Source organism: Peromyscus maniculatus, chromosome 23, assembly GCF_049852395.1.
Source record: "Peromyscus maniculatus bairdii isolate BWxNUB_F1_BW_parent chromosome 23, HU_Pman_BW_mat_3.1, whole genome shotgun sequence".
In the NCBI taxonomy this organism is placed as follows: Eukaryota; Metazoa; Chordata; class Mammalia; order Rodentia; family Cricetidae; genus Peromyscus; species Peromyscus maniculatus.
The window spans coordinates 35,510,101-35,536,626 of record NC_134874.1 but is presented as its reverse complement, the minus strand read 5'-3'; the positions used below and the strand labels follow the sequence as shown (position 1 = coordinate 35,536,626).

Genomic DNA, 26,526 nt, shown 5'->3' with positions numbered 1-26,526 from the left:
ATAATGTATTTGCAGTTGTACAGGGATTGCTGGGGATGACTTTCTGTATGCTGTGAATGTGTTGTTCTGAGTGATTGATAAAAAAAAAAAAGCTGGTTGGACAGTAGCCAGGAAAGAAGTATAGTATTGGCAGGATAAGCAGAGAGGAGAATGCTGGGAGTGGAAGGCTGAGTCAGGAGAAGCCACTGCCACCATGAGAAGTAAGATGTAAAGTACCAGTAAGCCACAAGCCACATGGCAACTAATAGATTAATAGAAATGGGTTAATTTAAGATATAAGAACTAGATAGCAAGAAGCCTGCCGTGGCAATACAGTTTATAAGTAATGTAAGTCTCTGTGTGTTTACTTGGGTCTGAGCTGCTGAAGGAGCTGGGTGGACACAGGAAAACTCCAACTACACGGGATAATTAAATCATGTTAGACATAATTTTGAGCTGTTCTAATACATAATGTGTTCATGTTGTACTTGGAATAATTATATTTTTAGGCATATGTTTATGTTAACATATATAAATAAATATATAATAAAATATGTTTAGGCAATATTAAGACCTGGTTATTGTTTTACATTTGGAAATTAATCATGATATTAAAATATATAATTGTGTGTCAAGTTGACAAGGGTGCAATTGTGAGAGATATTTTTGTTTGTCAAATTTATTACATCTGAAATTCATTCAAACCCCAAAATGGAGGGGCATGCCTGTGAGGTATTTTTGCTTAATTTGAAGAGAGAAGACCCAGGTATAATCCTCATCTTTGCATTAGAAAGACATTCCATTAATCTGGATATTGATAAGGAAAGAAACACCTATAACTCAGATGTTTTGAGCCCCAAAACCCCACTTGTAATCTTAGCCAGGCCTTGTGCTGGAAGCCCATATAACGAAATTGAAGAAGGGAGTTTTGCTCTTTACCTGCTTGCTCTCACCTTGCTAGCAAGTCCATGCCTTCACTGGCATTGGAGCCAACTTCTTTGTGACTCCAGACTATACTGCGAATGGGCTGAGACATCAGGCATAGTGGACTGAGCAACTACTGGATTCGAGGATTTGCCATTATAGCCAGCCAATGTTCAATTAGCTGGACCACAGCCTCTAAGTCATTCTAAAACATAGCCTTTTGTATATATAGAAATTCAGTTGCCCCAAAAAACCCTAACCAATGAACCAGACAGGTATAGAATTTTTAGAGTAGTTTGGGCCTGACAATAGCTCTGAGACCCATGGTCGGGAAATCCTTGTGCAGCTCAAGATTCCTGGAACTTACTGAGATACATCAAAGCCTGTGAATTCAGCGTTTACAGGAGTGTGAAACCTCACCTGCCTAAAGAAGAGTCTCAGAGTGAAGTTTGAAATTGCATTTTATTCATAAAAATACATTCATTTTACTCAATGGCGGCTTTCAAAACAGCAGTCCTTATACATAATGTAAAACCTTAGCAAACTATTAAAACAATGACAAGAATATAAGAAATAACAAAAATTTACAAAACCTTAAACCAAAATGAAGAAAACCAAAATCCAAAGCATAAATATCCCAACATATAAACAAAAAATTAAGCAAATTTCGGGATCACTTGGAATTTCGTTAGGGGAGAGCAAATGAGGTGAGGAACTAGCTTATTCTCTGCAGTGAATTATCTTCAGCAAAACTTGCACATGACATGGCTTCAAGTAAGCTTGCACAAATCAGCTTCAGCACTGCACTGGAGAGAATCTTATGCTTTTGGGTGTGGTCTGTCTGGATGGCAATGTGATGTTAACACAGTCTTCCTTGTCAGATTTCCCATCACATATGGAGTCAGCTTGTCAAAGCCCTTGATAGGAAGCTGACAGAAGAACTCTTGCTCACCGACATGTCCTCTTCGATGTTGTGTTGCCCCTCACTGGGGCCACGTGCTGATGGATGTCAGGGTTCTTAGTAATTTGTGTTGTGTCCTCTGAATCTCAGACTATTTGTGATACAATCTTTACTCTGGGAATAGTGAGCCAATGGATGTGGATCAGATTGTGGCTGTATCGCCTGATGGTAGGTTGATATTTGCCTCACTAGTGAGTTCAAAAAGGTGGCATTTTCTGAGGTGGCCGTGAACCTGGAGTGTAGAATATTATGCCTTCCAGGTGTCTCTGGCTTCTCCCAGCCTTCTCAGTTTTCTGAAGAGGTGCTGTTAGGGAAAATCAGCAAAGAAAATATTCAGAAACAGTTTTGCTGTGCCACTGTAAAGAACAATCAGGGCCTATTTATCCCCAGTAAACAAAAGTTAAGGAAGAAAACACACACCATGAACACCCTTGCTGCTGGGGAGGGGGCTCAATGGTGGCTTACTTGCCTGGAACATCGTGTTTCTGCCCCAGCAGCTCCATCTGCAGGAGGCTCTCTTCCTGGGCTGGGGTCTGTTCCAGATCCTCCTGGAGATTTTCAAACCTAGGGGAGGAAGGCAGCTGGGGCACAAGCCTGGTGGGGACCTGCCATGTCAGCTTTTGAGCCCCCACAAGCTCTACTCAGCTAGACAGTTGAGCATTATCTTTCACCTCAATTCATTCCTTGCTTCCCTAAGGGAAAAGGGTCAGAGAGCACCTGGGCAGGATTTTTTTCTCAGCTTTTAAAAACTGCTAGAAGTTGGACTGGTAAGTACATACTGTGCTGGATTAGAAAATAAAACAGCATATTTCTCCAACAGTCCAAAGACATCATTTTGGAGAAATATCAGTATGTTGAAGTTTGGTTCAGGAAAGACATCCCTGGCCTTGATTAGATACCAGGTGAATGCGAACCTCCTGGAAAAATCTATGCCTGCCCTCTAGTGGAGCCTACACAGCAATGCAAAGGAAGGCTCTGTTTATTCCTGCAGCTTAGAACCCTGCATGGGATTAACTTGTCAGCTCCTCCTCTGTTTATGACCAAGAGTAAATCTTCTCATGAGAAACTGATAAACATTGCAGAGAGCCTGCAGTCAGCAGGAGTGTGCTTTATGCAGATTTGCAAAAGGTGGACACTTATTTCTAAACATGATGTTCCTGATGAAAAAGATGCAGGGGACAGACTTTTCCTTCATGATCAATGGTCCTCCTTTCTAGGTTTCTGGCTGCTATGGGAATATTTTTTGGGAGATCTAATCTAAGAGATCAGATATTAGAGCATACAGGAGTTCTCAGAAGGGAAGAAGGGGACACAGTCCCCATAAGACCAAGGAGAGAGCATATTGCTTCCTGTTGACTGAGCCAGCAATGACACTCTGGGGGGTTCTTTCCCTGCCTGTGGCTGGCAGCTTTGCTAATTGACAAAACTCAAAGAGGACAGAGATCCAGGTACAGTGGACCCACTTGGATCCCCCTACTTCTGGAAGCCAGGGCTCCTAACTCATCTGGGACACAGTGAAGTGATGCTGCAGCTTTACTGCCAAGTCCCTTTGCCGGGTGAACAGCTCCTTCTGCTTCATCAGAGACTGAAGATTTTCCTCAAGTCTTTGATGTTCCTGTTCATTAGAAGATTGTGTTTTTAGGGAGATTTTCCTCACCATGTACATAAACATGCATTCTCTCTCTCTTCTCTCTCTCTCTCTCTCTCTCTCTCTCTCTCTCTCTCTCTCTCTCTCTCTCGCACACACACATATATATGGATGCGCAATACAATACAAGCACACTACATTCCATCCACACTTAGTTTCCCAGATAACTCTTATGTAATAAGAGATCACCTGGGATACTATGGAGAACAAAGTTACCTTTCATTAACCTACACCCTCTCTACCCATATTCCTGCCTGGAGGCAGGAAACAGAGGATGCTCTGAGCACAGGGATGTGGAGAAGATTGTGTACTTTTATTCGGTATTGATAATTTTTCAGTTTATTTTTAGTTTATATGTGCAGATCTACAGCCTGCTTGTGTGTCTGTATAACATGTGCATGCCTGGTGAACCGGGAGAAGAACTCAGTGGGTAGATAAGTCAATGCAGTGCTTGCCTTGAAAACCGATACACAGAGAGGTGAACACCAGGGTTCCTTGATCTGTAATCTAAGCGCTCCTAGCAAGTTTCCCAGTCTGTGCATTGAAGGCTTAGTTCCCCAGCACAGGACCACTGGATGGTAGTGGACCAGCCCCTTGCTCTCACTCAGTCCTTCCCAGTGCCTCCAAGGAGGGCAGCTTCCTCCTAAAGAAGCACTCTATACCACAGGTTGCCTCCATTTAGGCCCAAAGGAATGAGCTCAGAAAACTAGAAAATCTCTTCAATCCGGAGTCGATATTAAACTTTCCTTCAAGTAAGTTGATTGTGTCAGGGATTTCTTTGAGTAACGGAAGGTTGACTAACTCATGGCAAAATGACTGTATATATTATTCCATACTTAAAAATATTCCATGGACCACATTGTATGTTTGCACTCATCAGTGATGGGTACCTGAAGAGTTTGTAGTTAGGCTATTCTGATGAGTGCTGCTGTATCCCTGTTGTCCCATATTCTCTGTGGACACCACTTTCCATTCTGGAAACAATGGTCCACCCGTCTGCAGTTCCACTTTCTGAATAATAGCACATAGCTTCTCACAGAGCTGCACCATGTTATACTACTAGCAATGTCTGAGAGTTCTCATTTCTCCCAACTCTCCATCAGGCTGAATTTAAATCAGTATGAAGCAGTTTGGAATAAAAGCAGTTTCTGAGTGCTTCAGATACAACATGGAGTGGGTACTTGAGAGTATGGTGAGCCTAAGCAGTGCCCTGAGACAGCCTCTCCTCAAACCTCAGCATAGCTGTGGGACTTCTGCTGGGCTGGGATGCAGCCACAAGCACCTTTGCAGTTCAGAATTTCTCTGAGAATAAAGTCCAGGCCAGCTCCAAGGGCCAGGTTAGCTGAACCAAGGTTAGGCAAAGGTGAATGGAAAATGGCAGCAGGTGATGAGGAGAAGAACAAAATAGGATGCAGGGAAGTCATCAGTCACCAGCCTACTTTCACTCAGAGCAGAGAGGGACACAAACCTTTCCGGCCTTTCCTGCCTCTCAGTAGCCTCTCTCTCACCTTCATGGACCCCATTACTTTGTTTTTCTCCAGAGGATTTCTTTGCAGATAAATAATTCTGCCTCTACATATACCTGAAAAACTTTTAGCTTGCATCATTTATGTGGCCTTTGGTTGTAGTTAGCTGTGTGGACCTGCAGAAAGATGGGCAACTCTATGTGTTCTTTGACAGAGGCAAAGTGGTACTAACCAGATTTGGCACAGTATTTTCTCATTGAAATCCATCTCCATCATTCTTAAAGATATTCCATTGTTCCGTTAGATAGTGAACATACACATAGATGCTAAAACACACATTTCCATTCCACAAAGATACACATAGAGACAACACACACACACACACACACACACACACACACACAAACACAAACACAAACACACACACACACCTTTCTTGAAAGCAGAAAGGCAAGGTAGAAGGCTAGAATGTTGCAGTCTCACTGATCCTACAGATAAGTAACAACCTCTGCACAACTGAGTTGGACCATACAAACCCAAGTGCTGGGGGAAGAGGGTGGGACATGAAGCCTCCCAATAGATTTAAGTTGAACCATCATATTCTCCTCACTAAACTTACCTTGACTCCTCCACAGAAGACATCAACAGCACCAGAGATTAGAAGTCACCCATTATCATTACCCAACAACTTTTGACCAGATCACAATGCACATTATATGAAAACAGCCCCGGCCAGTCAGTGGAGGGCTACTTAGATCATCTACAGCACTTTTCTAAAACGCAGTACTCTATACAATTATGAATTGGACTCTGTCTTAAGAGTGAGCTTCAAAATATCAGGTTTCATGTTGTGAAGCCAGTAGACAAAACAGACCTTTCCTGGAAAGTAACCTCTATGGTGTGAAAGAAAGAAGTCTTTTTTTTTTAAAGTAGCCCTATTGTTTGATTTTTGATATTTATTATAAGACGCATTAATTCGAAAGTAATAAAAATGTTTAAAAATGAAGAGAAACAAACAAATCACTTCTCTTTCTGACCAAATGAACCATTTAGCAATGAAATGAGAAAGAAAAAGACAGGATGCTCTACTGTGAGGAGACAGGAGATCCAAAGGTCTGTGGCTATCCAGCTTAGCCAGAACAGAAATTTTCCGGTTCAGTGAGAGACTCAGGCTGAAGGGAATAAGGGAGAAAGCAACAGAGGACACTCGATGTCATCATCAGACCTTCCAAAACACTCACAGATGTATGCGCCCTCAGACAGGCATACTCACACACAGACACAAATCCCTCAAATCATCAGTGATCAGAATGCAATGTGGAGGACATCACACTGGATGAGGATGACATTGCCAGTTGGTTTTAGACTCCTCACACTAGCTGTTATAAGTGAGTCACACAGTTCTGCATCATTTTGGACTAAAAATGCATGGAGAAACATGCTGTGTCTCTGCAGGCTATGTTGATGCAGTTGGCTCAAAACTGTCATCCTGACCCCCACATTTCATAAGCACTTGCCACATCCCTGGTCATCCAGTGAGCTTCAGAATGTTAAATCCAGGATGGGAGAACAGGCCAATGCCACACACAGCAAACAGTATTGAGAGGCTGTTAATTTAGTTTTTTTTTTTCACTGTGAACCAAGAGCTTGGCCAGAAAAAGAGAACACCATGGCAGTCTGGGAACAAGAGGGTAAAATGTCATATGATACCAAACAAGATGTCTATGAGAACCGGTCATTTGACTTTTTCAGGGGCGTTCCTCCTTCCATGCTGTGTCTGCTCTGATCTCACATGACCCCTGCAAAGCAAATGCGACCCAGACCCTTGACCTGACTCACTCAGATCTCTGTGGCTCCCATCATAGCCCGGCTCCTCCCATACTGACATACAGGTGAGTGACATGTGACTTATTCGTCTCCCTCAATAGACTGCAGTTTCCAGCAGAGCAGTTGGGTTTGCTTGCTCTAAGAGGCTAACTCCCAGAAAGACTTGTGAATGATCACAGAAGTGAACTAACTATTGGATAGGATGGGTCATTTGGATAAGTGAGCACATGGTTACATGAGTGTGTATATATGTGTGTGTATGGTCAGACAGGTGGCCAGGTGGGCCCTGTTGCTTCAACCTACCTGCAGCTGCCTTGTCCAGAGGTGATAGATCTTCTCATGGGCCTCTTCACAGAGCCTCTTTGCCTGCTCACAGGACTCTTGTAATAACATCTGCTCCCCCTGTAGCTTTTTCTTGTCCTCTAGCAACATTCTCACTTTTTCTTTCAGCTGAGTCTGTTCACTCAGTTGCTGACTGTAGAGGGTGCTGAAATATCACCAAAAATGATGAGCTCAATCTACATCTGCCACTCCTGCCTCCTAATACCATGATTCCTGCAAGGTCCAATGTCCCCATCCCCAACAGCCCTGTGCTGGAACCCACATTAGCCATGGCAGCATCACTCAGGTGCACGCCAAAGCCAGAGAATAGCCAAATTCCAGAAAGATTTACATTACTTCTGAAGACCCTGACAGGAAAAGGGATCCATGTACCTCTGGAGGCTGGATCTGCTACCTCCCACACACACACCCTGGTGCTTAACTGTTCACAGTATTGGGAAAACATGAGCAGGTAGAGGGAAACCATGCTCTGAGGGAGACAGAAGACCCATCAGGAATACTTTTCATCCATGTGTCTCATAGAAAGCAGCTCTGTAAGCTCCTGCCAGAGCCACAGAAACCATGGTGCAAACCATGTTTTCTGTCTAGAAGTTCTGGAAGCTGACAGGAAAATGTTGGGAGGGGCTCTCAGAATATCACCATTAGGAGAACTCAGTCTAGGAGGCACAAGTCCAAGAGCGATAAGGCAGGCTGCTTGCTAAGAGGTAAACTGACTAGAACCACAGCCCTCACTTTGGTTCAAAGGTGGAGAAGGAAGAAAATGCTGTGGGATATCTCTCTGTATGCCGTGAATATATATTGCCCCCATGGGTTAATAAATAAGCTGCTTTGGCCTATGGCAAGGCAGAAAGGAGCCAGGCAGGAAAATACAGGAGAGACAGAGAAGAAAGGCAGAGGTTTGGGCCCCTTAGAGGGCAATTAACATGCACACAAATCCACACAGAGTTAGGCTGTCAGAGAAATGCAGGTGTGTGGCATTGTCTCCCAGTACAAGGAACAAGACCAGAGAGGAGCAAGGATGGACTCCAGAACTTCCAGACACAAAGATGTACCAAGTAGGACCACCAGGCCCTTCAAGTTGCTCCCAGAGCAACAAGGAAAAATAAATACCTTGTCAAATACAGAGACTCAGGTTAAACTCAGAGCACCCAGTATCTCCTACAAGCCAACACCTGTCAAGGCCTCTTGAAATGCATGCTGTCATCTTACACTCTACTGCCTGTCTCTGTGAATTGTGATTCAGGCCACAGGCTCTGGTTTTCATAAGGAGGAATCAGAACAGCCTGTGTCCCATCTCACTCCTACAGGCTTCAGTTCTGCCTCTCAGATGCATTCAGGAAAATTTTTTTGTGCAGATCACGCTGGAAGTTCAGCTTCCAGTGACCCAAGGACTGCTGGAATTGACACAGTAGGGTCAAAACATTCTCCAGAGAACAGGGCATGATGAATACCTGTTGTTCAACTCATTGTTGTAATGGGCCAGGAATTCACACCGTTCATTCCTGTCATTGGTCATCATCTGTAGCTGAAGTTTCAGTTTTTCCACCTGGTTCAGCTGCTCCTCCTGCTCAGTGAGGAAGAAGGGTGTGGATGATGCCTTCCTAGCAGTCCCTGTAGGTACATAAACACAAGTGAATTTGTACAGATGAATGGCATAAGCTAAGAAGATCATGTGGAGTCACAAGAGGAGCCCGGAGGAATAGAAAATGCATGGAACCCAGTGAAGCCCTCAAAGATCAGAGCAGCTCTCCTTAAGCTCTCCTCATAAGCCATGTGTCTGTCTCCAATCCCTATGGCTAGATATATGCCTCAGCCCCTACTGCTGCCCCACTGGCCCTGAAAGACATAAGCAAGGCCAGCCATGTTGGTTTGGAATTGTCAGCTCATACCTGATGTGTGGTGGTATTGTGTTCCCCAAAATATTGTGTACCCTAATAAACTTATCTGGGTCCAGAGAACGGAACAGCCACTAGATACAGTGGCTAGAAAGAGGTGGAATTCACTCCTTTAATCCTAGCATTCCAGAGGCAGAAATCCCTCTGGATCTCTGTGAGTTCAAGGCCACATTGGAAACAGCCAGACATGGTGACTCACACCTTTAACCTAGGGAGTGATGGCAGGAAGCAGAAAGGTATATAAGGCAGGAGGACCAGAAACTAGAAGCTTTTGGCTGGTTAAGCCTTCAGGCTTTTGAGCAGCAGTTTAGCTGAGAGCCATTGGGATGAGGACACAGAAGCTTCAAGTCTGAGGAAACAGGATCAGCTGAGGAACTATTGAGGTGAGGAAGCTGTGGCTTGTTCTGCTTCTCTGATCTTCCAGCATTCACCCCAATACCTGGCTCAGGTTTGATTTTGTTAATAAGAATTGTTAAGATTCATGCTACACTGATGTGATGCAAGGAAGTCCAGGAGTCCCTACTGCTTTTTACCTCCCAGCCCTGATAACCTGTGTCCACGACTAATACGAACTGAATGTCTCAGACCTGGGTACGTGGATGGAAAGTTTCCCTCCTTGGTATTTACATCAGATATAAAGAGCAACAACATCCCATTCTGATACCACATTAGTGGTTCTGTGCCTTCTGTTGCATTCTTTGCCTCCTGTTGCATTCTATGCCACTCACAATGAACTGAAGGAGGTCGTAGCACAGCAGCTGCAGCCTTGACCATCCCTGGACCTCTGCCAACTAACCATCAGGAATCCTCCACCTTGGATCTGCTCTTTATGAACCCGGATAAGCAGCACAGGCCCATTGCTTCATGATCACAGCTACTGAACCCCATTACTAGAAGGTCCAGTTCTAGCCTCACCTCCTCCTTAGGAAACTAGGGCTCTCTCTGCCAATCAGTGTGATCAGTCTTGTCAACATGTCAGTTGGTGAACAATATAAGCACTTAGTGAATGCCTCAAGGGAAGTTGGCATTGCCACAACACTGGTGGTTTCACAGAAGATGTCACAGGCTCTCCAAGATACAATAGAATTTCCAGAGAATGGACTGTTAGGGCCACTGCCAATGGTCATCACCTATCTGATAACAAGCTCTTCCCAAATTCACCAATAGCCAAGCTGCCCTTTCCAGGAGCCTTTCCTGAGTCACAGGAGAAGGCCTTCAGTACCTCCTCCTTCCAATCCCAAGATCCCTTTGATTCATTAGAATCAAGTTCATTCTAATTCAATAGTTCATCATGTGTGGAGAGCAAGAATCATTTTCCAAACACCACCCTGGAATGGCTCTTCTCATCCTGATGATTGCCAGCTAATAAGATGAGAAATTAATAATGGGAAGAAATTAGCTCAGGACATTGGGGAAGGAAAAATCAGTTCCATGAGGTGAACAAGCACATCAGAGAAGATCCACGGGGCTGTTACATTTATTGGGGTGGTGGAGGATTATGTGGGTCCTGTCAAAACAATGATAAGTCACACAGGTAGTGATGAAACTTTTGCCAAAAGCCATTGTGATGTTAGCAAAGGTGTTATCAACTACTGATGGGTATGACTGAAAATACCTAAGGACTGGGCATCCCCAGGTGAGCTGTCAGACACCAAGAACAAATAATTACAGGAAGAGTCATGTCCTAAACCTGCACTCAAGGTAGAGGAAAGAGGACTGGCTAGTGAGAGGGCAGGAACTCAGAAACCTTAGGGTCACTGACATGCAGCAATACTTGGTGGCTCCTGCCCTGCTAGAGGTTGTTATTTAAAATGTGAGACTCTCAATCTCTGGCCAGAGGACTTTACTCTCCCTGCTATTAGTGACGCACACCAAAAGAAATCCAGTGTGGGTGAAGTGCAGGGCTGGAACTGAAACCTCTTTAGTCCCTCTGTGCTTCCTTCCCACTCAGAGTAAAAGCAGAGTGCCCTCAACAGAGCAGCTTCAGCCTTGACCATCCCTGGCTCTCTGCCAAACTAACCATGGGAAAACCTCATCTCTGGGTCTGCTCTTGAAGAACTCAGAGGACCAGGATAGGCCCATAATTGCTTCTCAGAAACTCTCCCCTCCTGAGCCCCACTCCTGGAAGGAGCAGCTCAAGCCTTCCTTCTTCAGGAAGCTCCCCATCCATTTTCCAGGACTCACTGTGCTTTCCCCAGAACCATTTGTTTCTTGATGTCTGACATGGAGACTGAAGGCCGTCTTCCTTCTGCCTCCCTCTGATCTCCCTGTGCTCTCCATCCTCTCTCCCAAGAATCCTGTTCAGTCTAGTCAGCATGTCTGTAGGTGAAACACGAGACACTGCACCAATGCCCCAATGACAGTTGGTGTTGCCACAACACTGGTGACATCACATGGAATGCCAGGGATCTCCAGGGGACAGTAGAATGTCCATGCACTGACACATGGTATATCTGCTACCCTTTGCTTTGCATTTAATATCCATTTAAGAGTAATTACATACCATATTTGTCTTTCTGGGTCTGTGTTACCTCCCTCAGTATCTAGTGCCATCCATTTGCCTACAAATTTTATGATATCACTACTTTTTTTTTACCACTGAGTAATATTCCATTGTGTAAAGGTACCACATTTATATTTTTATATCCTTCACTTGAGGGCCATCAAGGTTGTTTCCTGGTTCTGGCTATTACGAATAATGCTGCTATAAGCATGGTTGAGCAAGTGACCTGTGGCATGATTGAGCATCCTTTGGGTATATGCGCAAGAGTGGTATAGCTGTGTCTTAATATAGGTAGATTCCTAACTTTCTGAGGTACTGCTCTACTGATGTCCTGAGTGGCTGTACAAGTTTGCACTCCACCAACAGTGGAGGAGTGTTCCCCTTGCTCCACATCCTCTCCAACATAAGCTGTCATTAATGGATTTGATCTTAGTCATGCTGACAGGTGTAAGATGGTATCAGTGTCATTTTGATTTTCATTTGCCTGATGGCTAATGATTTTGAGGAATTCCTTAAATTTCTTTTTGCCATTTAATATTCTTCTGTTTTGAATTCTCTGTTTAGATCTGTACCCCATTTTTTAAACTGGATTATTTTGTAATTTGATGTCTAGTTTCTTGGGTTCCTTATATATTTTGGAGATCATCCCTCTGTCAGATGTGGGCTTGTGAAGATCTTTTCCCATTCTGTAGGCTATCATTTTGTCTTGTTGACCCTGTGTAGCACAAATCTTAACAGTTCATATTAATAAAAACAAACCTGGAGCCAGGTATTGGGGTGAATGCTGAAAGATCAGAGAAACAGAACAAGCTATAGCTACCTTCAGCTCGCCAATTTCTCAGCCAATCCTTTTTCCTCAGACTGGAAGCCTCTGAGTCCTTATCTGAATGGATCTCAGCTGAGTTGCTGCTAAAAGCTAAAAGCTTAAAAAGGCTCTAGTTTCTCATCCTCACACATTATATACCTTTCTACTTTCTGCCATCGCTTCCTGGTATTAAAAGCTTCCCTCCCCAGCTCCACTGGCACCTATATAACTGAAGAATTTTTGCTACACTAGTCTCTTGGCCTCATTCTGCCTTGGCCCCAGCTGTCTCTCTTGGTCTGTGGCTCTTCTCTTGCTCTTGCTCCTCTCTCTCCTCACATGGTCTACCTCAGTCTGGCCCTGATAACAGTAGACTCTTCTGTGGGAGCCTGTTTTCGGGTTCCTCGTGGCTTTACCCTACAGGTCTGCATGGAAGATGATTAGGACCACGGGCCTGAGTGCAGGTGTCTGAGATGTTTGCACTTGGCTGTGCTGGGGGAGGAGGTCATTTGCTCCACCCCTTGGTGTCTCTATAAAAACCCTGGGGCAGAGACAGTAGGGGCCCATTGGTAAATATTCCAGGCCCTCCCGAGGCTATCCTTTGTTTTCTATCTGTTTATTTCAGCAAGATTCTCTGCAATAAATCCTTCTATCTAATATTTCCTGCTGCTCACACTCAAGAAAACTCTGGGGAACTGTGGGGTTTGTGGGTAAATGCCCCACAGAATGGTGCCATGAACAGGGACTAAAAAAAGAAAGGGGGGACTAAAGACAAATGAACAGGGACTAGAGACAAAGTAATAGGGACCAAAGATAAAGGAAAATAATAGTTTTATTACAGAGTTTTTGGTGAAACTGCTGAGTCAGCCCTGCCAGTGGAAAGGCATGCCGGTGTTATGGAAAATATATATTTCATATATATTATTGAAGGGCAGGGGTTTTATCCTTGAGAGAAAAGGAAACCGGACTGGAAGGAGGTCCGATGCTGCAGTGCAAAATTCTGTTCTGTCAAAATTTTCTATCTTCTATCCCTTTCTCAATTTCTATCTGTGAAAAATAAGTATAAGGTATATAGGTTAGTAATATAGTGTAGGAGAAACTTAGCAGTGTAAGATCGTGAAGAAAAAAATAAGTCAGTCAACTAACTAGACAGAAAAACTCAATTTTATAACTTTGGGGGCTTTGAATACAGACTGGTGAAACATCTTTTTTTGGGCATTACAGGTAGTAAAAAAGCTCTTCTCTGATCTTATGGGGAAGAAAAAGTTTCCTATGGAAGCTTTTGTCCTGGGGACAGCTGAAATACTAAAGTTCAAGCAACAGGAGAAATTGTTTTCTCCCTGAGGCAAAAATGGGGGTGTAAAAAGCCAAAAAGTTTAAAGTTGGGAAGTTTTGGGAAAAGTTGGTCTTTCTCTTTTGGGGAAAAAAATCTTTCTCTTAAACTATAAAGCTTTTCTTGGAAAATTTGGGGGGAAAATCTCTCTAAAAACCCTTAATCTTTCTCAAAAGCTCTTAACCTTAAAACCTAAAGCCTTTAACTTTCTCAAAAGGGCAAAAATTAGAATCACCTGAAGATATTAGTATGGGGACCACCTATGATTAGCTCTAAGGGAAAACAACAAACTTCTTAAGACAGCAAAACCTCTCTAAGATCTTTCAAGCTTTAACAATCCTCCCTGCAATGTGGGAGGCAGGGACAAGTTCCGAAAAACCTCTTCTAAGCTCGGTCTCTTCAAAGCTAGTAAGTCAGAGTACCCTGAGGGAAACACTTGGGAGAGCTTGGGTGAAGAGCTACAGAGAGCCCAAAAGGGCAGGAAACTATACCTGAGATAGGCAAAAAGACCAAGCTTTTCAGTAACAGTGAGCTGAGGCATCAAGGGTTTTGTTTCTGAGTGAGCACTTCAGAATAAAAAGGTGCTCCTAATCACCCTAAATCAAAGATCCCCTGAAGCAATGCAAACTGTTAGCATTGTATCCTCTCTTCTGACCAAAAACCCAGAGGCAACTGGCCAGTGTCTCTGAGTTCGGGTGCATTTTGGAGATACTAGGGTTCTTGCAGTTGTAAACTTCCTGGAACACAGAGCTGAGGCAGGAAGGTGCAGGACCCAGGGGAAGATTGCTAATGAACAAACAAAGCTAAAGCTGGTGGGAATGGCACAGTTGCCCACTTTCCTACAAGTCCCGGGTTTATAGGTTCACAGCTGCAAAAGGAAAATCTGAGAAAAAGCTTTCCTTCAGAGAAAGGACCTTTCTGGGAAAACAGTAAAGCTGAACTGTGTCTGAAGCAGTCATGCTGCTGAGTCAGAATGCTGTCTGGGGAAAGAGCCCAGCCAGGGCAAAACAGAACTATCCAGGAGTAAAGCTCTCTTTTCTGTCAGAGAAAGCAACTCTTTGAGAAAAGCTTTGTTTCAACTGACTCCCATGAGATGAGGGAGTGTAGCCCTAAGGGGTGATTGCCTCTGGCATAAGCTCTGTCCTTGAGCACCCAGACAAGCAAACACAACCCACCGGGTGGGGGGTGCGGGGGTCAGGGCCAGGTGAAGGCCTGATGAGGCAAAGCACCTGTCCTAATGGGAGTTTAGAAATGGCAAAAACCTCCCTTGTTAGATTTTCAGTCTGTATGCAAACCACACCGACCCTGAAAACAAAGGGACAAAAAAGCCCCTACCTTCAGTAGCAGGGAAAACCGCCACAGTAGTGTTGGAAACTGTTTCTGGGGTAGAGGGGATAAACTGAGAACAAATTGGGAGCTGTCTGGGAGAAAGACTCTGAAGAAACAGAAGTGACAGATTTCTCCCCAGAAAATGCATGATGTGTGAAAAGCTGCTAGAATTTGAGGCAGATTGGTGTGGGGGTGGGGGAATCCCTACTTCCAAAGGCAGCTATCAGAGGTACAGAGCTGCAGACAGATACCTGAAGCTCTGCATCTGGGGGGTGGGGAGGAACAAGCAAAATGAGAATAAAATCAGTGGGAGAAAATCTCTCTGAAAGAGCTATGGAAAAGCTGTTGTACATGATCTTGTTTTTCACTGACTATCAGTGCTGGCTAATGAGGCAGGTGCGGTTCTGATCCGGGGCCAGTGTCAAATGAAGGAGAGATACCTGTTAAAGCCAGCTGAGGAGAGACCAGAAACCTCCCAGTGTCCCATAATTGAAAATGTAAGATGCTTGTTCAAATCTCCCGTTGCAAAAGCAAAAAATTTTGTTCAAACCTCCCGGGCAAGAATTTCTAAGCAAGTCTGGTAAAAGAGAACCAGTTGACTCTCAAACCCCAAAAGAACTATGGGAAATGACTGATATAAGGGACTGATATTATTATGGACTGATAGAAGGGAAATGCATTCTGGGAAAGGTAGTTTTTCTGCTAAAGATGGCGACATTGTCCTGAAACACTTTTGTCAGGTCGAAAATATGTTCATGGTAAACTTAAAATACAGCTTTTAAAAGAATAAGGAAAGTCGTCTAAGAGTTTAAGTGTCAGTTCCAATGAAAAATTGAAAGGATACGGAACTAGGTGCTTCGCGGTTTGGGGCTCGGTTGGTAAAATGCCTTATTTACCCTAATAGCTGTGCAAAGTTTTTAAGGTAGTTGGATGACAAAAAGCTACCTTTAAGAGCAAACAAGCCCCTTTAAAATCCTTAGGAAAGCAAGAGAAAGCAGTTTATACACTGAACATTGTTTTAGATATGAAGAAACTTATGGGAAAATAAAGTTCTTTGCCTTTTAAACCAACAGCCTTCAATGAGTAATTCCTTTGCAAATCTAATAAGGAGACAAGGAAACAGCCATTCAAAAAATGACTGCTTTAGAGATGGGAAACTTCAGAAAAGCTGTCTTTAAAAAATAGTTGTTTCACCTGAAAGTTCCTTATAAGAAATCAATGCTAAATATCACAACGGATAATATCAGGAGTTAAAGCTAATGAAGTGAAAATACTAAGTCCTGAAAATGCTTTTTCTCAAAGTAAGCTAATGAAGGATATGTTTCATGAAAGAACATCCATGTTCTTGACTCCTTTGAATAGTAACAGTTTGGGTGAAAATATTGGAACTGACAACAATCAAGTCAAAATGTTTCAACAAATTCAAGATGCTATTCACAAAAGAAAGCTGCCATGCTTTGTGGGCCATATTAGAGCTCACTCTAATCTTCCTGGTCCTTTAGCTGAGGGGTAATGCAATGGCTGAGCATTATCCCAAGTGGAAATGGCTCAACAGTCACATGCTAAGTGCTTGCATATATGAATATCTGACAATTTTATCTCAACTTTCATAAAATCTAGTGAAATTATACATAAACTTGCTGGAGTTGAGTGACCTCATTATAGAATCTTATTTCTGAAAAAGTTTTATTTGTATTTCATAATTGTTTTCTTGGAGTTTTTTGTAGTTGTTGTTGTTCTTTTTTTTTTGAGACAAGGTTTCTCTGTATTTTGGCTGTCATGGAACTCACTCTATAGACCAGGCTGGCCTCAAACCCACAGAGATATACCTACCTCTGCTTCCTGAGTGCTAGGATTAAGGGGTGTGCCACAGCCTGGCTGGGAAAGTATTTCTGTTGGTAGGGTTCTTGTCTAGTAAAAATGATGCCCTGGGTTCTAGTCCCATCACTGCACAGAACCTCACATGGTGGTGCATGTCTGTACTTCAGAACATGAGAACTGGAGGCAGGAGGATCAGTAGGTGCTGCCGTGATGTTAGTTCACTTTCCCACATTCTTAACTTTAGCTGAACACTGACACTTTGTCCTACCTAGCTCATTAGGTCAGAACAGGTGAGAACCAGCATCTTTTTTTTCTGTGTAGCTTGAACTCAGGATCTACCTGCCTCTCCTTCCTGAGTGCCACAATTACAGACTACCTACCCAGCTACAATCATGTGAAGCATAGTGAAGGTTAACAAGTCATTTTCTAAGCCTGACATGATGCTTGTAACCCTGGCAATCAGTAGGTTGAAGTGGGAAGGTAGAGAATTCAAGGTCGACCTAGACCAGGGAGTAAGACCCCATGTCAACAAAATCATTTTCAAGTCATGGTTTCTCAACCAGGGTGGTACTGATTCAGAGGAGAAAACTGTCAGGGAAAGGGTGGATGGTGCCCTGTATCCTGTGCCTTGTTACACTGTGGCATGCTTAGCAGCATCCCTGGATTCACAGGTTGACAGAGGTACTTTCTTCCTAAGGCAAGCCAGCCAAAATGCCTCCAGACATTGCCTACTGTCCTCTCAGCTGCAGATCAGCCCCTGATGGAGACTCCCTTGAAGAAGAGTGAGGGGATTATCTCCTGGGAATAGGTGAGCAGACTTGGAGGGGCCTCTTTCTGAGAGGAAGGGACCCATTGGGATATCCCCACAGCCCATTTCTCTGCCCACATCTCTGAAAAGGTTCCAATGTTAAAAGGGGATATCAGTGCAAGACCTGCTCCATGCCATGAATAAATTGTATTCTAGGACATGGGTGGGTCATGGACCAGGGATGGCCTGCCATAACTGAGTCAGTGTCCTTGTCCTGCCCATCCCAAGAAGCACCACTACAGGGAGATCCCAACTGAGGTACACCAGGCTCTGGGCCAATTCCCTGCTGGCTACAACCATTACTTCACACACTGCTTCCCGAGGCTGCTGCTACACACTCACCATGCCATGAGGGCCTTTGCTTTGAGAGCTTCTTCCTGCCCTGCTAGTCACCAGCTTTGGATGCTGGGAGGTCCTGCCAGATGTCAAAGAGCTGAGACAACCAGGTGCCCCAAAGGTGGACCAAGGAGTTAAGCCTGTGGCTCAACCTTGTCTAGGGAGCATCAAAATATTGGACAGCATCAAAATATTGGACAGCAGTTTAGCAGCCTGAGGCTGTTGGAACAGAGAAATACTCTGGGATCAGGGTACTCACAAAAATACAGGATAAGAAAAGATATGCATATGTACTGAATAAATATAAAGCCAAGGAAACAACAGTCTCAAATTCAATAGAAATATATCTATACAAGTTATACAGTAGGCTGAGGGCAGGGGAAAAGTTTGTAAACTCAAGTTATATCCAAACATATTAAAAAAATAACTTACACAGTAACCCCTTCCCCAACCAGCCCCTTGTACAGAGGCACTGAACAGCAGTCCTGGAAACCCAGCAATGCAGTCCCAGGCAGAGCTTTCAGAGTAAAGGGTCACCAGCCCAAAGGACAGAGGCCTAGGAGTCGTCCTCGAGTCTGTTGCAGGTAGACTCTCAGCAGCCTGTCCACCATGGTGTGGGCATAGCATAGCTGTCTACCCAGGTCCTGGCAGCAGCCATATTCCTCCAGAAGGCTCAGGCAGTATGTGTGGAAGTCCCGGTTCTTGTTGATGGAGGTCACAGCTGCCATCAGGGGGCACAGGATAAGTTTGGTGTGGTCCTTGGAGGAAAGAAGGGAGTGAGTGAAGAGTTCAGCTGGTGCCCAAGGTTGAGGCAAAGGGGAGGAAGACCCCCCCACCTGGTGAAAGGACAGCACTTCCACCCCACCCAGCTACCTCAAGTACAGGCCCCTGCACACCTGGAAGAAATCAATCTGTATAGTGCCATTGCTGAGGTGCAGGACGATGGTGTGTCTTGTGCGGATCCATTTCTTCAGGTAGGGCAGCTGGGCCAGCTCATCACCTTCCTGGGGTGTGGTGTTGGCCCCTGCCTTCTGCAGGTGTTCATTCATGTAACTTCGGAAATGCTGGAGGAGAGTGATCTGGTTGGAAAGTTGGGGAAGAGATTCCAGAATGAGGGCCTGACCCCGAGGCAGCCCCCATACCCTGCCACACCATCTCTCAGCAGCCAGTTCCCACCTTCTTCATCAAGGAGTCAGGGTGGGAGATCTTGGTGGGGTGAGACTCCATACCATCATGGTCTATGTACTGGAGGCTGTCGCCATCATTGTAGAGGACGAGGCATGCTGAGTCATTAAAGAGTGCCCCTGTACTGTTGTCACAGAGCTGACACCCTAATGGCAGGGGGAGGGCTGTCTTAGAAAGGCAGGAGGAGGTGGACAAAGGCTGGGAAGAGCTCAGTAGTAGAGCGCTTGCATGCATAAGTTAGTAACATAGACACACAATTACAGACATCACTCACTCATTCACTCAAAAGCTACCATGGCCACACCATCCCCTTCCCATCCCACATTCTGGAGATACCTACCAAGTCCATATTTCATTGATTGGTCTACCCACTGGCTGACCCAGAAGATGGGGATGCATGCAGGATCATCAGCCTCTTCTGGGATAGAAACACAGCACTGGTTAGGCCAGCCCCTTCTTCTGTCTTCTCAAATAGCCCTCCCCAGAGCTGGGACAGGCACCCCATGAAACTTGGGGAGAGCTCTGAAGGCACAAACTCAGACACCCAAATGGAAAATTGCAGCCCAGGATGTCAAGTCCCAGTTCGTTCAGTGGGCCCCTTTACTGTGTCCCAGGAACTGTGGTAGGTGTGGATAGGAAAAGAATCCCTAGGCTTCTGGAAGGACCCACGTACCACCCACAGGGATGAAGAGTGATATAATCAGCTGTGTAGCTAGAGTTTTCCTGCCTTGCCCAAAGTCAGGACAAATCTCTATCACAGACGCTCAGACCTGACCAAGTAAACACAGAGACTTATATTGCTTACAAACTCTATGGCCATGGCAGGCTTCTTGCTAACTGTTCTTATATCTTAAATTAATCCATTTCCATAAATCTATACCTTGCCACATGGGTCGTGCCTTACCGGCGTCTTCACATGGTTCTTGTCATGCCGGCGGCTGACATTGCCCCCTCTGCCTTCCTGTTCTTTCTTTTCTCCTCTCTGTTAGTCCCACTTATACTTCCTGCCTAGCCAATGGACAATCAGTGTTTTATTTATTGACCAATCAGATCAATTTGACATACAGACCATCCCACAGCACAGCTGCTCTGTCATTAACATCGGGGCTGTTGGAAAGCCTAGTGCCCCAGATTAAAGTGGTGAAGAAACTGAGCAGACTCATTCCTATAACACTAGGACCATCTCAGTGCACAGGAGTCCCAACTGCAGATACATGAATGTGTTGGGAAGAAATGTTACTGAGAGTAAAGTCAGGTTAGGAAGTGCTGGCAGTGGGGGTCAGGGTGGTGACAGTAGGCACAAAAGCCCTGAGGCTGGAACTGACCTGAGTGTCTTGAGGACCAAGGGATTAATTCCCTGGGCAGAAGGGAGACAGAAGATGCAGCTGTGCAGAGGTGACCTACCAGTCACCTACAGAGTGAGATGAGCCAGAAACAGGCAGAAGGCACACCAGGAGGGCCTTGGGTGTCAGCCTAACTCATCTGGATGTTGATCTCCAGGAAATGGGTGCTGCTTGATGACTGAGATGCCCTGCCTTCTCCAGATGGGAAGCCCCTGCAGGACTCACCTTGCCGCACCTCCTTCCCTCTGAGGGCTTGGAGGCATTGACCCTGGTCAGCGGCTGCAGCATGTCACCGAGGTGGCACTCAATGGCATCACTTGTCCCCCAAACCACTGGCTCCTCCTTTTCCCAGGGACGGTCAGGCAAGGGTCTCTCTACACCCAAGAAGGTGACATGGCCATTAGCCAGGCACAAAACCACTGGAGGGAGCACAGGCTGCCTGCCACAGCCAGCACTCTTCCCACAGTCCCATTAGCTCTCAATGCTGTTGGGAACTGAGTCAGGACTGAGTTGGTGTGTCAGGTACATGGTGCTTACTGAGAGGCCACAAAGCTTCAGGAGCTCAGGCCTCTGCTCCAACAGCCTGCCCTTCCAGGACAGCAGCTGTTGCTGTCCCTCAGGGAGGGAGCCTGGAGACACCATTTCAAGCAAAGAATGAAGGACACCTTGTGCATCCAGGAAGGCGGGAGGATGGGTGAAGCGAAGTGTAAGCCTTTTGCTTTGTGTGCCTACAGATAACAGGCTAATAAAATCCACACTGAAGCATTAGTTGGCCTATGGTGACCAAAGCTGTGCTGGCCACTGATGCTGTCTTTATTATTGAACGATTCACTTCCCCAAACCAGCATGTGTCAGTTCTCCCGTGAAACACAACATTCCCTAAAGTTTCAATTAAAAACAACAGCAACAAAAATCCCAGCATGCTGTATTAAGAATTTTAGTGTGAAATAAAATATCCAAGCTCTGATATTAAAACTAGCTAAAAAGGGGCTGGAGAGATGGCTCAGCCATTAAGAACTCTGGCTATTCTTGTCAAGAACCTGGCTTTGGTCCCCAGCATTCTCATGGAGTCTCACAACCACCTGTAATTCTAGTTCAAGGAATCCAAGACAATCTTCTGGCCTCTGTGGTCTCCAGGCATTCATGTGGTGCACATTCATATATGCATGCAAAATACCCATTCACAGGAAAAACAAAATGAGTGTTTAGAATATGTAAAATCAAACCTGTCCAAATATAACTATTGGAAATGGAGGAAGACTACCCCAGAATCACATAACACATGATACAATGTTCTACATTTGGATAATCTGGAAAATGTCTATAATACATCTTCATTTATTGCTACTTACTAAAAAAAAGAATCCTTAAAGTAGCAGTATTTTAATATCTCCCATAGGATAGAAATCCACAAGTCCAGCACAATAGGAAAGGGTCACAGAAAAGGGGGCTCAGCAATAGTTCAGTTAATAGAGATCTTGTATAGTGTGAAGCCCTGAATTAAGATTCTCAGCTCCTTATAAACTGGCCATGTTGGCCCATACCTGTAATCTAGCACTCAGGAGACAGAGGCAGAAGGAACAGAAGTTCAAAGTCATCCTTGGCTACTGGGAATTCTAAGCAGATTGAACCACATGAGACATTGTCTCAAAAAATAAAACGGAAAAATAAAAATTACAGTAATACTTACTATACCAAGACCCACATGTAGGTGCCAAAATTGATGGCCAATAGTTTTTCAAACAACTTCCTGCAAGATACTGGTCAATTACGGAAGAAACAGTATCTGTTTCAATAAAAAGGAAAGAAGGAAGGAGTGAGTTAAAAAACAAAACAAAAGAATGCTCCCAGGTGAGGTGGCTCACACCTTTGATCCCAGCACTTTATTGTGGCAAAAGAAAAAGAAGCAAACACACAAAGCAATGACTTTACTCACTGAGCCTTCCCCAGCCAGAGTAGTGGGTTCTGAGAGGAGGCTTCTAGATCTTCAGCACAAAAAACTGGAAGTTAAAATTTTTTCATTTAATTTTTTATGTGTATGAATACTTTGCCTGCTTGCATGTCTGTGCACCATGTGTGTGAATTGCCTGTGGAGTTCAGAAGAGGGTGTCAGATCTCCTGGACCCCAGTAGGCAGCATGGCCATGTGTATCTATAACCCCAGTTTGGGGAGGAGGTGGAGACAGACAGATTATGGCAGCGTGCTGGCCAGCCAGCCTAGCAGAAGTGGTGAACTTCTACTTAGTCAGACCCTGTCTCAAGGCACTAAGGTGGATCCTGATAGACAAGCCAAATGACATCCTACTCTGGTCTCTGAATGCATGTGCATATGTGTACACACCTGCACATTTATGTGTTTGTGTGCCAGCATATCATGCATACATATGTATACAACACACACACACACACACACACACACACACACACATGTGTGTGAGGACGAGCAAAGAGTCCCCATTTTTAAATCTTTGTGTGGCTTTCAATGAGATATAATTTCATATGATAGTTTTTTATTATGTAACAAAACCCTCCAGAACTTAATGGCTTAAAACATCAAACTATTTATTTGTGGATTTATGTTAGTGATAGTGTTTTTACTTGTGCAGGAGCTCATGTCCGTGTGAGTATGCATGCATATGTATGTATGAATGCATGCATGAGGGAGTCAGAGAACCTTTGGTAGTGTTCCTCAGGTGCTGTCCATGCTCCTCCTATTGTGAGACAGAGTCTCTCTGCTCAGAACTCACCATGTAGGCTGGACTGGTTGACCAGCGAGATCCCAGGATGCACTTGTCTCTGCCTCTCCAGTGCTGGATTAGTCTTGCAACACCACCATCCTCGGGTCTTTTCACATGGGTTCTGGGGCTAAAACTCAGGTCCTTGTGTTTGCAAGGTAAGGACTTTACCAACATGGTTCTCTCCCTGCCCTGTTTCTTTTTAAAATTACTCTTAGCTGATACTTTTCCTGAGCAGGTTTAAGTTTCTGCAGTGATTAACTGAACAAGAAGTAACAAAACATTGGTCATAAGAGGAAATTGTCTTTTTTTGTTTGTTTTTTTTTTTGAGACAGGGTTTCCATGTGTAACAGCCCTGGCTGTGCTGGAACTTGCTTTGTAGACCAGGCTGGTCTCAAACTCACTGAGATCTACCTGCTTCTGCCTCCTGAGTGCTGGCATTAGAGGCATGGGCCACCACTGCCCAGGTGGAATTCTTTAAAATGAGCTTGTTCATGATATATTGTGTACCACACTAAACTTTGTCAGAAGATCAGAGGGAAAAGCAACAAGCCACTGCCAGGTTTACCTCTAGGACTCCTCAGCATGAAAAGTCTTCAGCTGATAGGATTCAGGTTGAATAAGCTTCCTCAACCAAAATGGCCACCACTGTTTGACTCTGTTTATCTCCTAGATTGAGTCAATCTTATGTAGTCTAGGGTGGCTTTGAACTCACAGACATCCAGACGATCTCTGCCTTAGGAGTGCTAGGATTAAAGGTATGTGCCACCACTGTCTGGCATCTATGTTTAATCTAGTGGCTTGTTCTGTTCTCTGATCTTCAGGTAAATTTTATTAGGGTGCACAATATATCACCACATTTCCACATTTTTGTCTAAAATAATAAGAGGAGGTTATAGCTAATATAAGAAAAACTATATACAATAAGTATATACAATACATACAGTCAAGTATTACATTAACAATGTCCAGTCCATTAACATTTGACAAATTCAGACAAAGAGCTCCATTATTTATCCTATTTTAGTGAGTCCAAAATGTTGTGTCTAATTAATTTCCTACCCTAACTTGTATTACCAACCGAAAACTGTCTTTTGATGTCTTTCAGACTTGTACACTTACACCTCTTTAGTGAGTTTCTTTTCTGCATTTATTAGCATGGAAAACTATAGCTATAACTATCTAGTCTTCAGAGCTCATGCTCTTTCTTTAAAATGTTATAAATACTTGATGGTGGAAAACAAACCTCGACAGATTACCTCCCAAAAGATAGCTTTGACTCTAGATCAAAATTTATTAAAATAAGCAATGTTCAGTTTAATTCTTATAGTAACAACGACAAGTACTGTGGAGATACACATAAGGTACAAAAAAGACATTTACACACTCAGACCCCACACTTTAACCTAAAACTTCTTTAAAACACACCTCTCCAGTTCTAGTATTCCAATATTCTAACAGAATCCAAAAATACATATCAGTACATATAGATAAGGACTTATATATATTCATTTCTGGACAAATAGTTGCTCATCATTTTTATAATTTACTTCTCTGTTCCCTGTGAGAAAAATTACCTGAAATGAAAAATATAATGGCAGATAGGCTTATTTTGCTTCCTTGTTTTTAAGAGATATCATCAATATTAAAGAGCAGACATAGTAGGATTCAGGAGAGCTGCAGGTGGTGAGATTTGAATGTATCAACTCTTTACAGAGTAGAGTACAAGGAACCTGAACTGGAGGCCAGAACCTGAGGTAGGTAGAACCCTCAAAAGTCTGTGAATAATGACCTACTTTCACCATAGAGGCCAAAACTCTTCAAAATCCTACAATCTCCTTGTATAACCAGAACCTCAGTATCACAATCAACTGAATTAGAGAAAGAACAGCAGCCATAAGTAAAAATATCCCCAATTTCAGACACACACCCATCATCACATCTAAGTGTAGTATTGAGATGATATGATCCACAATGCACCATCCCTTAACATCAGGTCTGCTTGCTATATAACACACAAAATGTGGGTTCAACTCCACACCATGCATATGACTTTCCTCAGCAAAAGATGTCCCAGATGCAATATCCTCTGAGGCCCTCCCTCCTCACAGGACTCTGGGCATGCCTTACAACACTGGTCAGTTAAGTCGGAAACCTTGACGCACACTTCCTTAGGCCTCTCAAGTTTGCAACTCTTTACTTCCTGCAACACAGAACCATTTTTAAAATTCTAGTATGCCCTGCCACCATCTTAAACTGTACCCTGATGCCTTGGGTTATAGTTACAGTAGTCTCTTTGTGATAATCCATGGGAATATGTCTGTATTTAATCACTCTCTAGCAGGGATCCATCTCATCAGCCTTTTCTGTCAAATACATTCCAAAGGAATTGTCATATTCTCATTTATAGTCTTCTATGGGTGCTCTTTTAAACCGAAGGGACCCCAAATATTATCACTGTGCACAGCTTAAGTTTTCTGTTTAGTATTATACATCTGTCAATTCCAGGAGCTTTGTCATAAACTTCCTACAGCTTTAAATTACCAGGTTTGACACAAGATCACGGAATTACTTACTTCTTGTTATTATTTCTTTTGAGATTTGCACTTGGTCCCTTCCTCTCAGTTACCTTAGCTCTAACACCTGTCTGTATCCCTAAAACTTTCTGTCCTAGTTTTCAACCATTGAGTAAAAGGAGTCCTGTCCACATATATGTAGAACATAGTAGAGTAACCCAGGGTATAACTATAGATGAAATTTCATACTACTTCTCCCCATGAATGTGTCAAATGACAATTACTCCTCTTCATGGCTACCTCCAATCTCAATGCAGGAATGTGGTCCCCTGTGTGCTTGCACTAGGCTTGTGCATGCTGTCACACTTAATGTGAGTTCATGACTCAGCTGCTGTGTTGTGTACCGCGGACACTGTTTCCTAGAAGTAATCAACATTGTCTGTCCCTTAGAATCTTTCTACTCCTCCACAGTGATCCATGAACTGGTGAGGAGGCGATATGATGTAAATGTCCCTAAGGATGATGATCATTATCCACTGGTATTCCATGTACCTTGGCCAATAGCTTGTCTCAGTGTTAGACACCACCTGCTCTGAATAGAAGCATCTTTTTGCATTACTTAACTTTGACATCACTATTTTCACAGTTTGGAATATAACACCTGTTTGATTAAAAATTAAGTACTTCATTGTGTGTGATATCACAATGTAAAATGAAATTTGGAACTCAGCAACCTAAAGACAATGGGTAATAATGCTGGACTCACATTTATAA

At 43.8% G+C, this 26,526-nt stretch overlaps 1 protein-coding gene across 1 annotated transcript in view; it reads right to left on the bottom strand.

Moving 5' to 3' along the window:
- Positions 1-6,246: 6,246 nt before the first annotated feature.
- The window catches only part of LOC143270628 (serine/threonine-protein kinase PLK1-like), a 124,624-nt gene continuing 104,344 nt past the window's right edge, over positions 6,247-26,526 (bottom strand). The window contains 6 exon segments of the mRNA XM_076561288.1: positions 6,247-6,898; positions 18,572-18,732; positions 18,871-19,053; positions 19,151-19,305; positions 19,500-19,577; positions 20,724-20,876. Coding sequence (XP_076417403.1) covers positions 6,838-6,898; positions 18,572-18,732; positions 18,871-19,053; positions 19,151-19,305; positions 19,500-19,577; positions 20,724-20,876 — 791 coding nt within the window. The 3' untranslated portion in view covers positions 6,247-6,837.